Source organism: Thunnus maccoyii, chromosome 11 (genome assembly GCF_910596095.1).
Source record: "Thunnus maccoyii chromosome 11, fThuMac1.1, whole genome shotgun sequence".
NCBI lineage: Eukaryota > Metazoa > Chordata > Actinopteri > Scombriformes > Scombridae > Thunnus > Thunnus maccoyii.
In genome coordinates this window covers 10,077,870-10,090,758 of record NC_056543.1, presented here as the reverse complement: position 1 = coordinate 10,090,758, position 12,889 = coordinate 10,077,870, and the positions used below count along the sequence as shown (strand labels likewise).

The 12,889-nt window shown below is 40.0% G+C and overlaps 1 protein-coding gene across 3 annotated transcripts in view; it reads left to right on the top strand.

Annotated features, from left to right (window-relative positions):
• LOC121907106 (neuropilin-2-like) overlaps positions 1-12,889 on the top strand; it is a 100,186-nt gene that overhangs the window by 63,713 nt on the left and 23,584 nt on the right. For all 3 annotated transcript variants that reach the window (XM_042426485.1, XM_042426483.1, XM_042426484.1), the window contains exon 12: positions 11,960-12,034. In XM_042426485.1, coding sequence (XP_042282419.1) covers positions 11,960-12,034 — 75 coding nt within the window. The remainder of the gene's footprint in view (positions 1-11,959; positions 12,035-12,889) is intronic.

Sequence of the window (12,889 nt, the reverse complement as noted above, 5' to 3'; positions counted from 1 at the left end):
ATTTTTGATATAACATGGATTATCAATTATAATCCATCAAACAGAAAGGTATAGGACTCAGCAGAAAAACTAGCAACATGCTTCACCCATTATAAATTATGGCTTTACATGATTAAAAGGAGAATAGCATTACTACTATTGTTTGCAATTACAGTGCACATTGCATGACTTTGCTCTACATTTACAGTTTTTCCTATTAAACTTTGTGGTTTCAAACTAATTTAATGACTCTCACAGTTGAAAGGCGTCTTACCGAGAGGACATGAAAGGTGGCATGTTCAGAAGTCTTTGTCCTGGTGGAAATGTAGTTTTTTTTTTTTTTTCATTTTGAGTTTCAGGTGACTGGCAGTAAACAGAGTGTAAAATATGCCATCTGATATAAAACACGATGTGATATAAAAACCTTCAGGCGCAATAATATAACAGTGAAACATAGGCCTTGACATAAAAACAATTGGGACTTTTTACTGTGTTGATCGTCTAGCTTGCACAGTGGCAGCAAAATATTTCTGTCTAATGGAGATATTTCTACTACGTCCAACCATTCTAACTGACATTACCAGTTGAACATGTGTGATCGGCACAACCTTATAAAACAGCGGTATCATAGAAGATAATTATCTATAACCATGAGGCTCAGATACTTAATATGGCCATTTTTGTAATTTTTGTAATGGCAATGTTTCGTTCTGTCTATACACTCTGCTTGTTTTTTCACCTAATGACATCATGCACATTATATCTGCAGCCATCATCTCCATGACCGCGGTACAGATCAACCTCGTGGCTATTGCAGTTGCGGTGATTGTCTGCTGGTTGGGCTGTCTAGGTCTGCATGCCAGATGTTTGCCTTCTGGATGTAATCCGTGCATTAGACAAGATAACAGTTCATTCCCGCTTTACATGAACACCACGGCAACAATTGCTCCTGCTACCACCCTAAATGCCACACACAACCACACACAACCACACACTGAGATAATTCTACATCCAAGTGGCTTAGAGCAAGTTTATATTATTAAATTTGTCTGGTTTTTAATTGTCACCATGCTAGATGACGTTAGGATAATAACACTGAAAAAAAACACATGGTCTCACCAGCCATGCAGTAACAATCGTTTTCGCTCGTGTTACGCAGTGAATGAAAACAAAACAGAAAAAGGACATCTGACTGAAGACAGAAGAGACCGTGTTTCTCTCCTCGCTCTTGTGTGTCGTTGTGTGTGTGTGTGTGTATGTCTGTGCGCTAGCGAGTGTGGAGATAAAATATTCAACAGAGTGCATCAACTTCAGTCCACTGAACACAGCTGTTTCCACATAGTCACGAGCACACAAAAAACTGACACACGTTCAACTCTAGTGGAGCTCTCCTATAAATCCAGACACACGCATACACACATACTGTAGACGCACACACAGGGCTGCAGACAGGAAGGATGATATACAGTCAGTCATACAGAAAAAAAAAGGCCTAACAGCACCTTTCCATCTCCATTCAGATTAAATCCTATGAGGTTGTCTTAGTTCCGCTTTCAAATCCTTTCCATTCCTCTAAACAGGCAGCCTTAAAAAACAGATCAAGCCCATTTTTTTTCTCACCAAGCAGGATATCCATGAGGTTACCTTACTGTAAAAAAAAGGAACACCCTTTCTCTGTCTTGAAATTTGTATAATCTAATCTCAACCGTGCCCGTCTCATGCTCCTCAGCAGGAGGAGATAAGTAAAGGAGTGAATAATGAGTGAGTGACGCATAAATAACAACAGACATCAGCAATGTAAGGCAATCACATGTTCGCTGACGCACACACAAACATACAACGGCCAGCCTGCAGTGGATGCAGCAATCAGAGTGGCCCTTCTATTATTCAGTAGTTTGTTTCAGATCTATGTTCTCTGTCTCTCTCTTTCTGTGGACCCTTGAAGAACATGGACCTCTACTGGTCTAACCACATTCATGCTTAGCTGTTGAATTTTATTGAGCGTGTAACTATTAGAAATGTGGAAAAAATCAGCTTGTATCCAAGTTTACTTCCTGCTGTTGACATAAATAACAGACTTGGACTCACGTCAAACGTTGGACATCAGCCTTACAAACTACTGATCTGCCAGCATAAATCATTTACTGAGGATAGGAACACAAACATCTTTGTCCTCTTATCCACCGTTTCCAAAAAAAAGTGGTATGTGTACATGTATGGAAGCAGCATGTTGTATTGCAATAAAGACAAGATTATTCATTGTTCAAAATAGACAAAGACAACATGATATGGTGTCAATCACAAACCTCATATCCACTAAACATCAGCTTTAACAAACTCAGAAAGAAATTGCTTTTCCATTACTGCCCCTGCATTGTTTTCATGTTTTACAATGAAGCACTTTGACCTGGACTTGGGCTGTAAAACAATTTCCTCTCATGGGGGAGACAATCTCAGCACACAATTACAATGAAGAAATCTGAAATTATGGATACCAGGTTCTTAGGGGGCAAACAATAATGTAGTTTAGCATCTCATTACTGTGCCAAACCCTCAGTGCGAAAACAGAAACAAAAGCCAGAATATTATTGCAGGACTCATTCTAATCATTCACGCTAGCTGTGGAGGCAACATGTAATTTAGGTCTTGTAGCCCTGACTATTGGAAGTAAACTGAGAGCTGCCAAGCTGCCAGTTTTGTTCATGTTTTAAATGACTGAGCTATCAAAACATCTGCTATGCTCTCATCTCTTTCACTCCACACCTAGCTGTTGGCAGGCAGGCAGGCACATATGTACACACACACACATACACACACACCCACACACACACACACAGACACACCACCTGTTTGGCATAAAGACAAGGGTTTGTTCTTAGTTGTGTAAATACATCCTTAGTTTCTCATTTCCATTGAAAACTGCAGTGTTATGGGTGGGGTACTTGAGGAAAAATAACAGAGAGATGCTGAAAAAACACAGGCAGAGAGAGAAAGTGGCTTCGTGTCCAGAGTCTCTGAGTGGCTATAACAGCTTTGTCTTCATTCACCTGCTGCTGCTGCTGCTGCTCTTTGTATCATGGATCCTCACTTGTCATGCAATATTAGACACCGCCAACCAAATTTGGACAAATCCAAGACAAATTACGCTTCTTACATCTGTGCTCCAACAAAACCCCCATGATTGGCCTGATAGGGGCATTTCAACTGGTTGACAACATCATAGCTGATGGCTTGTTTCTGATGCTTGATGATAATGATCTATCTTAGAAGTTAAGAGTGTTTCCTAGGAGCATTTCTATGAATGCTCTTAAATTTCTATACGCATTTCCCAAAGAGGTATTTAAGAGCAAGTGCACGTGCACACCGTTAAGAGCTTCTTAACGTTGGCTGTCTGTGGTGCTGAAGGTGATGCTGGATACGCCTTTTTAAATGTCTCAAAGTCACATTATGTCTTGAGAATACACACATCACAAAGCATAAATGTTGTAGTCTATGCAATAAATAAAAGTTTTATACTTGAAATTTAGTATTCAGTATGAAAACAAAGCTTAAGCTTAGTCTTTATAATTCATGTTACTGGGTGGAAGCTGGTTAAAAATTAAAAATGTGTAAAATCAATTAAATCTTACTGTATATAAAAACATGTAGTTTTTGGTTCCTCTTGCAAGTTGCAGGTGCTTCATAAGATGCTCTTAGACTCTTAGACACTCGTTAATCTACGATCATTTCTAGGATCTTCTTCAGTGACGATACTTTTGGGAAACACCTTAAAAATCCCCTCCACACATATATATTAGGATACATTATTGCTTGGAACAATAATGTGTGTCTGACGTGGTTTTTGCTGAAAAAAAAACTACAACTACTTCACTGTAATGTCCATTCTCAGTGTATGTGCAGCGGATTCTTTAAGTTTCCACGTCACACTTGTGTATATTGAATATTTCACCAGAATTGGCTTCTAAGCTACAGTAGTTGTGATGTCACAAATCATGCTCATAGGCTCAATGAGCACAGAGAAACTTTCCCTTTTCAGTGGATGAATGTGAAAACAGACATCTAGTGTAAAACTCTGCACATACATCATTCTTTTCTTTTCATCATTTTACGACTATCTCAGCCTTTTGGGAAACATGGCCCTGGTTTTGGGAAGTGAGGGCGATGAAAGCATGGAGGTTGGTCCTGTAGCTGGCAGGGCACCGTCGGGAAAAATACCTCTATAACTAATGTCAGCGAGTCTTTGAACAAAACAGTCAGTGGCCTATTTTGGAAAAAGATTGTTGTACTGCAAAAATCCCAGTGAGAATGTAGATTTCTATGAATGTGAAGTAGGATGTTGTTGCAAAAGCATCACGGGTCAAATTTCAATGTAGATAGCGGGAAAAAAAGGCTAAAATAACAGTAAGTTTATGACTTATGTTGTAATATGCCAATGGCAGCCAAGAGCCTTCACTGTGTCTGTCAAATTCATGTTGATGATGTTGGACCAGGAAAACACACACGCACGCATGCATGCATGTATGCACACACACACACACAGACACACACACACACACACGCTGTAGTTGCAGTTTCTGTTGTTTTGCGTTCTTGTTCTAGAACATTTTTGGTGTTCAAGCCAATCATTCAGGTTTAGCCAAGTTTGTGTGTGTGTGTGTGTGTGTGTGTGTGTGCGTGTGTGTGTGTCTGTGTGTCTGTTCCAGGTCCACCATCGTTGATAGCTTTCACATGTGAGCCGTGGCTCCACTCCAGATACTGTCATGTGATTGGTGGGATGTGGCCTCAGTTACACCCACTCATCTCTCTCCTCTGCTCCTCCTTTTCCTGTCTTTTCTCACAGATCACAGTAGTAATGTGATTATGGAAGTACTACATTTACTGATAATGACAACAAACATATTTTCGTAGATCGTTTAAAAAGTAATGAATACGGATTATTTCATTGCTCAGAGTTATGTTGTAAATGGAAAGCATTATACTGTATAACCAAGCGTAACACATCCTGAAAAATTCAGCTGTCAGGTAATTCTAATGATATTCATAGAGAGACGTTATTAAAATATTATTTTTAATTATAGTTTAACTTCAATTTTGATAAATGTAGTCATTTAAAAAATAAATGAAAGAGATCATAATAAATTTCTGGGTAGCAGCAGAGCAGCTTGCTTTAATAAATATGTAGACTTAAGTATGTAATAAGCTGCCTGCTGATCCTGCTCTTATATACCAACAGGTATAGGTAAAGGCACATGAGAAGGGATGGAAAATAATGTTAGCGAGGGAGGTCGAGTGTGCAAATGTTTATGGCTTCTAGCAGCACTCGCTCCATCTCCACCCCTTTGACTCCCTCCCCATCAGGAGACTGTAATCACTCCCGTCTCCTGCCAAGGCTCCTGTAACACGCCCCCCCACCACCCACCACCTCACAGACATCATTGCTAACTCCTCACCTTCCCTTCCCTTCTGACCTCATTACCCTTATGGACTCTTTGCCCTCTCTTCTTCACACTCATACTGTTTCTACAGATCCATCTCTCTGTTAGATTTTTTTTTTTTTAGTCATTTAAAATTCTCAGCCTTTCAAACTTGGGTCAAAACAACCCTGCAGCCAGATTTACTTTTACTTTTATAGTTTTTAACCTTAGTCATTCCAGAAGCAAGCCAAACTACAGATCAGGGATTGTACAATCTCCAAACACAAGCTGTTTTTAAAATTTTGCAGGGATAACATTTTGGTATTTTTACAGGACCCTGACAGTATGCTCCCAAGTGTCTGACAAAGTAAAGCACTGGGGCGCCTGAGTGCTGAAAAAAAAAAATCACTTGGCCACCACATCAGAAGGCATGATAGCACTGCTCCTGGCTTAGTTGTACATTTAGGCCAACACAATATGTTTGAAGGTAGGACACCAGTGAGGTTTTATTTATTTAATGCCTGATGGAATACAAAGATGTTTCGTGAAAATCAAACACTTCCAAAAACCACTCTCAAGTTATTTTAAACCATATACAACTATGTTCTTCTTCTTCTTGAGATATCACACATGGAAACACTTAGGGATGGGTACAGGTTCGTTGTGTGTACGTGCATGTGTGTCTGTGTGCAAGGAAGCTTGTGATTTTCCAATATAAATATTTAGGTTTGGCTCCTCGCTTCACTTTTCTGTGTCTCCCAGATACACTTTCTCTCTCTGTTTCCCTTTCCATCGCTCTCTCTCTGACAGAGTGTCTGTCTGTCTGTCTATCTATCTATCATTATTTTCTGACCCATTAACTTCTGTGTTGTTTGAAACCACAGGGTAATAATATGCCTATATCTCCACAGAATCACACAATATGACAATTGTGTATAGTTTGTCAATGTACCTGTATATAAATGGCAAAAAAGGACTGATTGGTAGTTATACCCTTGTTAACATATTACTGTTTGGTGATCCTGAAAGTGGTCTTTCTCCTCTCCAGAGCAGTAAATGGCATAATTTAGCTTAATGGTTTTTGCCACACTTAAACTCATTTCCTTTGTAGCTGACTGCGGTTCACTGAAGTAGTTAGCCATTCATTGCCAGAAGCTTCTTTTTATCATCTCAGTTGTTGTTGCACTTAGCTTACGTAACACTTAAGGCAACAATTACAATCACATACCTTGCGGTGCTTTGTTGCACATTGGGCTAATGAGTAATTCACTGTCAGTAGTTTCCTGACACAAAGAACATTCTTAGTATCTAAATTGGCTGAGCACATTTAGCCACATGTTAAGCTCTATTATTGGTGGCTTTTTAACTGCAGTTGTCTGCTTATATACCACCAATACTTTTTTTTCCTGGGTTACAGAAACTCCAGCTTCCCCATCTACTACACGATCAAATTTGTGGTCCAGTGTAGCACTTAGTGTAAAACCAGATATTATTGTTAGCTTGCTGTACAATAGTCTAATTAGGCATTTAGTCTCAAAAGAGTTTCCTGCTGTAAAGGACTAATTTTCCCGCCCGCTCATCTTCAGAAAAGGGAGTCACAATTAGTGTAGCACTTTAAGCTACATACAAATCAAACCTGCATTTTTGGTACTTAAGTACAGATGTCTGATTTGCCATTCAGAGCACTGGCAATGATTTTTCTACAAAAGCACTCATGCAGCATACTTCAGTACATCATACTTAAAGATTTAACAGCCCCAATCTCAGTAGTATCATAACTTAAATCATTTTTCTTACTAGTTTCCTTTCATAAAAAAACACATTTTCTTTCCCACTATTTTTTCCATCTGTACTTTATCATTTAGCAAAGTATATATAAGAATGGTTTTAGCAACAAGTAAGGAGCTTTTAAGTTGGAAAAATGGGAAAAAAATGTCTTTTTAACAGGACATTTTGCATATGGTAGACAGGTTAGCCAGTAGTAACATAGCTAACTAACTTTAACTGACAATTAGTAGATATTATCAAGAAGACACTTGCCCAGCTATAAACAAACACACAGGGAGAGAGAGAGAGAGAGAGAGAGAGAGAGAGAGAGTCCACCACTTAGTCTGTCACTCAATCACATAGTCATTAAGTAAAGGAAATCTCCTCCCCACACACATGCACCATGTCACCAATAATTTGAGTTGTGGCGACATTCCCTAGTTTCTCAAACACACACACACACACACTCACATATTGTGTCAGTAGTCATTATTTAGGCTGACAGAGGTAGATTTATACCCAGAGCTCTTTCCATAATTGAACAGTTTTCGTCTCTCTGTTTCCACCTCGCCCTGCTCACTCAGCAGCTTTACAATGAGTCCTGGGGCCTAAGACATTGTGTGTGTGCGTGCATGCGTGTGTGTGTGTGTGTGTGTGTGTGTGCGCACGTGTGTGTATGAGCACATGTGGTTAACCAAACTGAACACCTTGTGTTTCTCAGTTTGAGGCAGTCATGGCAGGTTGCTGTAACTCAGTGGTGTTCAAGATGAACCATCTGCAGGATACAGACGTCAAGATTGGTGTTTACTTAACATCCATTTTTGAATCCTCATGTTTAAAACATGACTGACCGACTTCCTCTCTATTCCCTCATAAGTGACTAAACACTGTCTTGCACCTGTTTCTCAGTCAAGTTCAGTTAAGCAAATAAAAGATAACATATTGCAAAAGCATGTTGTTTATTGTAATTTATACCATTGCCAATTGTCTGATTGGCAGGCAGGTGTGTGTTAAAACCATGTATCGCACACATAGTTCGGCTCAAATTTAATCACTGTTCTAAATTCATCCACTACCCGACCTGTAACCATAGCAACATTAAAGAGCACAGCTGTCAAAGCTCACTCGTTATGAAGTTTTGAAGAATGGGACGCAGCAGAGGAAAAAGAAATGGAGAAGAAAAGAAAGAAACCAAGCGGAAAACGACACGAGGAACTGACACCTGAAGAGTTTAAAATGATACAGGAAGAGAAGGATGAGATTAATACAAAAAAGGAAACAAAATGGGCAGATATACTGGGAGACTTTCTCTACCAAAAAACAAAATAACACTTATTTGGAGACATACTCTGTGGTTCAGGCTGGCGGTGAGTACAGTGTGGCAAGTTGTCATGACAACGGTAAGCTCTTGCTTCATAACCTTTAGATTTTAAGTGCAAAACTTTCACCAAAAATTTGCAAATGCTTTTATTTTATATTGTTGGCAAATGACCATGATATGAGCAGGATAATCAACCTGTGGGTGTGCTTTAACAATTTTATCTCCGCTTCACGTCAGGGTGGTTCTTCGCCTCCACGTTCTGCCTTAAAAATATATTTTTAGATAATAAAATAATTTAGATTATTTCAGTGACCTTTACAGTAGCTACAGAGAGGAACCTGATGGACGGAAAGACGAGGGGGAAGGAGGACGATGACGAGGATGAGGAAATTGAGAGAGAACAAGAGAGGAGAGGACAGGCAGGGAGCAAAATTGGATTAGACGGGTGGAGATAGAAATGGGAGGAAGACAGGAGCTGTGTGTGGTCACTAATTAGGAAAATGGTGCTGAGAGGTGGGAAGGGTTATGTTCCCTTCTCCATATCTGTCTGTCTCTCTCTCTGTGTCTCTCATCTCAATACCTCCCTCTCTAATTACAATGCTAAAGGGCACTGTAATTACACTGCTAAAGGGCACCAAATTAAAACAGCTTAATGTCAGCAGCTGGGAGCTACTTATCCAATATGTGTTTGTATGTGTGCGTGTGTATGCGTGCGTGTGTGCGTGTGTGTGTGTGTTGGGATGACAATATGAGGCTACTATGTTTGGGGTTACATAATAACCCTACATACCTTCATTGTGAGCCGACTATGTAAACAACTCAATAAAGTTATGCACACAGACAATAGAGGGAACCTGGACGCTGCAGTGAATCCAAGGCTATTAGCAAAGGTTGGCAGAGGTTAAAAGTTCAGAGTAAACAATACACACACACACACACACACATACACAAATCACCAAGTGAGTCGTGGAAACATCTAGAACAACCAAACAAGCAGTAAATCAACAGTGGTCTCAGATTTACTGAGCCGGTGGTTAGAACAGACATAAAATAACACCAGACAAGTGCTGAAAGAAAGGAGAGCGAGAGAGAATGTTGGAAAAGAGCAGAAGAAATCTTAACAAAGAGAGAGAGAGAGAGAGAGAGAGAGATAGAAAGAGCTGCGGGCAGACAAAAGCAAAGGACAAGTGGAAATGAAAATATGCCTCAGGGAGAGATGACAGAAAAGAGCGCACAAGAGAGAGAGAGAGAGATAGTTATGGAGAAGAAAATTGTGGCTGTGGTAAAACAGAAACAACAGTAGATAGGGTTTCACTTCTATGCCGGAGAGGCAGAGAAAAAGAAAGATGGACTTTGTGTGTGTGTGTGCATGTGTGTGTGTGTGTAGAAAGGGTTTTTTGTGGTGTTGATGGTGGTTTTCCAAAGCAGAACCGAGAGTGGTCAGATTTATTGTGACAAATGACAGAGTGAAGATACAATGACGCGGGGGGAAGATAAATGGACAAAGGAAGGAATGAAAGAAGGAAAGCCTGTGAAATGAATGGCAGAAAATAAGAGAGAGAGAGAGAGAGAAGTAGCTTCTGAAAATTATTTGGTGAGTGGTTTGTGGTGTTGGCCCTGCGCCACGAAAGCCAAACAATCTTCTGTTCCCTTACGTCAACATATAGACACACTTATACCAGTGTGTGTGTGAGAGAGAGAGAGAGAGGGCTGGTAAAGCATTCAGGGCTGTTTAAGGAATCTCAACCAACAGTAGAAAACTGCTTATTAAGACCAGAAGGTCTTGAGGTTGCACTGACATACCCCACTGCTGACGTGTGTGTGTGTGTGTGTGTGTGTGTGTGTGTGTGTGAGTGAGTGTGTGTGCCTCTGTTTGATCTATCATACACTGGTCGCATGCTGCTGTGCACCAAGGTCAGCTTGAGTGCAGCATCTATCATTTTAGCGTTGTGTGTGTATGTGTGTGTGTTTATGTGTGTGTGCCAACCTGCAGTGGGTAAAATGAGTTGTGTGGCACAGTCTTTAACTGAGTGCCAGCTCTCCGCCACAGCTCACTCTGTCACTGCCCTGATCGTGACAACCATCAGAGTAATACACAGTCCTGGAAAACAGCAGTGAACTATGTACAAACAGCATTAGTTACCTTAACATCTAAATCTGGCTTTTTCTCAAATATCTCTGCTTTGCTGTTAAAACATTACCTTTTTCTAGTGTGTGATGTAGCAGTTTAAAACAAAATGTGAATGTTTAAAAAGTAGAGCTTAGATTTGGTTGTTAGAAGTGTTGTCTCTACTTAAAAGACAGTTTGAGTGTGTGGAAATTAAAGGTAGAGTCAGTTATTCTGGAGAAAGAGCGTTCATATTTGAATTAAACATACAAACAAATACACCCCTCCCTTTGTGCTCCTTCAGAAGCTTTGTCCCCCCCAAATTAATGGACGCGCATTGCCAAAACCAAAAGAGAAATATGGCTGCTGTAGAGTCACTTCTGTTCCTCTCACACGTTATCACAAGTGGGGAAAAAAATGTAGTCTCATGTGAGCATTCACTCGACCTGCGTTCAGCGTCTCTGTCCACAGAAGCAGCTGTCCGTCAGCTACAGCTCCTGGGGAGCGGCCAGCCAAACAGCCTTCATCAGGCTGACTGACCGCTGAACCAAAATAGTCCGCATGTCGGCTCAACGGGAAGAAATCAGCAGTGTTTGTATTTATTGATTCATTGATACGGTTAATACGTTGAAAAAAACACATATACAGCATGATATTTGTGGCCTCTCTCTCCAGTTCGCCAACCCTCCCGCACCATTCAACTGGCGCTGGAGACAAGAGACTGTCATATCATCACACAGACAGCTGCTCTGATGACTTCCCCCTGTCCTGTGCACGAGCAGGAACGCCCCCTGCATAGTGTTGTGTGGCTCGCTTCAAGCTACCATGTTTAAATGTCCATTTACAAAGCCAGTGCCGTGTATGAACACTGGAGAGCAAACAGCCAGCAGACCATAAGGAGATATTCACTGAATTTGACAAAGAGTGTATTGGATTAGAATCACTGACTCTACCTTTAAACATCATGAAAGCAGATTAACTGACGCCAGTGCTCGCACTAAATATAGAGTGAAGTGTGATGTAATGTATGTGCTACTCTATTCTGACATGTCATCTCATTCTGAATTCTCATGTATTAAATAACACTAACGTGACTCACCATTTTAATCTTAAAGATATCGTTTGTTACTATGACAATATACTGTAAGTAACAAATCTCAAGACAATGTTGTTAACTTTTTTATTTTATTGGGAAAATTCTTTATTCAAAACCAAAAACATTACCTTTTTTCTTTGACTGTGTAATTCTCTTGTTCCTACAAACAATCAAAAAAGCAACAGGTTTTTAAAATATTACAGAAATATATTTGTAAAAAACCTATTCTATCCTATTCTATTCTATTCACCTATTGTATTTTTTTCTGTTAACAGAAACCACCACTTTACCTGACACAGCGACCCCCACCCTGCCCAGAGTGGAACAGACCACTGCAGCAATGAGACCCGGTAAACACACACACACACACACACACACATCTAGTTCAAGTACTTTAACACACATGCAGATTTCTTCCAAGCACGAGTACATTTTTTTCTCCATCTCTCATCCACACACACACACACACACTTCCACACAAACTCTTAAGGTCAAACTCATGATGTCATTGAGCACCATGGGGGCCTCTGGGCTTTGAAGTCTGTTAGATTCAAGAGTCCCACAGGAAGCTCTGCTTGAGTGAAAATAAGCTCTCACAGACAAAGGATCACACCTCACCTCACACACATATTGGGAATATGATATCACAGCTATATGTCAGCGACTGTCAGGCAAGTAGTCTTATTGGAGTTGATGTAATGGGATGTAGTTAGTTGACCCATTTTGTTGCTACATAGCTGAATGCAATGACTTAAACTGAATACCGGACCAATAATACCATGCACATTTTATCATGCAATACTTTCTCTATTCTTTTTTTCATATTCCCCTTTGCTGTATCTTTCTGTCCATTTTCTGTCTGTGTTTGCTTTTTTTTATCCCCTCCACTGTTTATTCTGTCTCATTCTTTCTCTCTGTGTGTATCTCTATTACTCTCTTTTACTGAAATACTTGTATTCAGCATGATTCATTGAGATGTGATATTACATGAACGCTGTTGCCAAAACATCTAAAAACAATGGGCATCTCTCTCAAAGCACTATCAAAATTAAACAGAGCCAGCCAGATTATTCATTGAGTGTCATAAACAGGATGATAATAAACTGAGAAAAAAAAAGAACTAAATTTGATATGGTGTTAAAAGCATTCTGAAAGGGGAATAAAAGGTAGTTAAGTCAAAAATCACTATCGAACATCTTTACTCA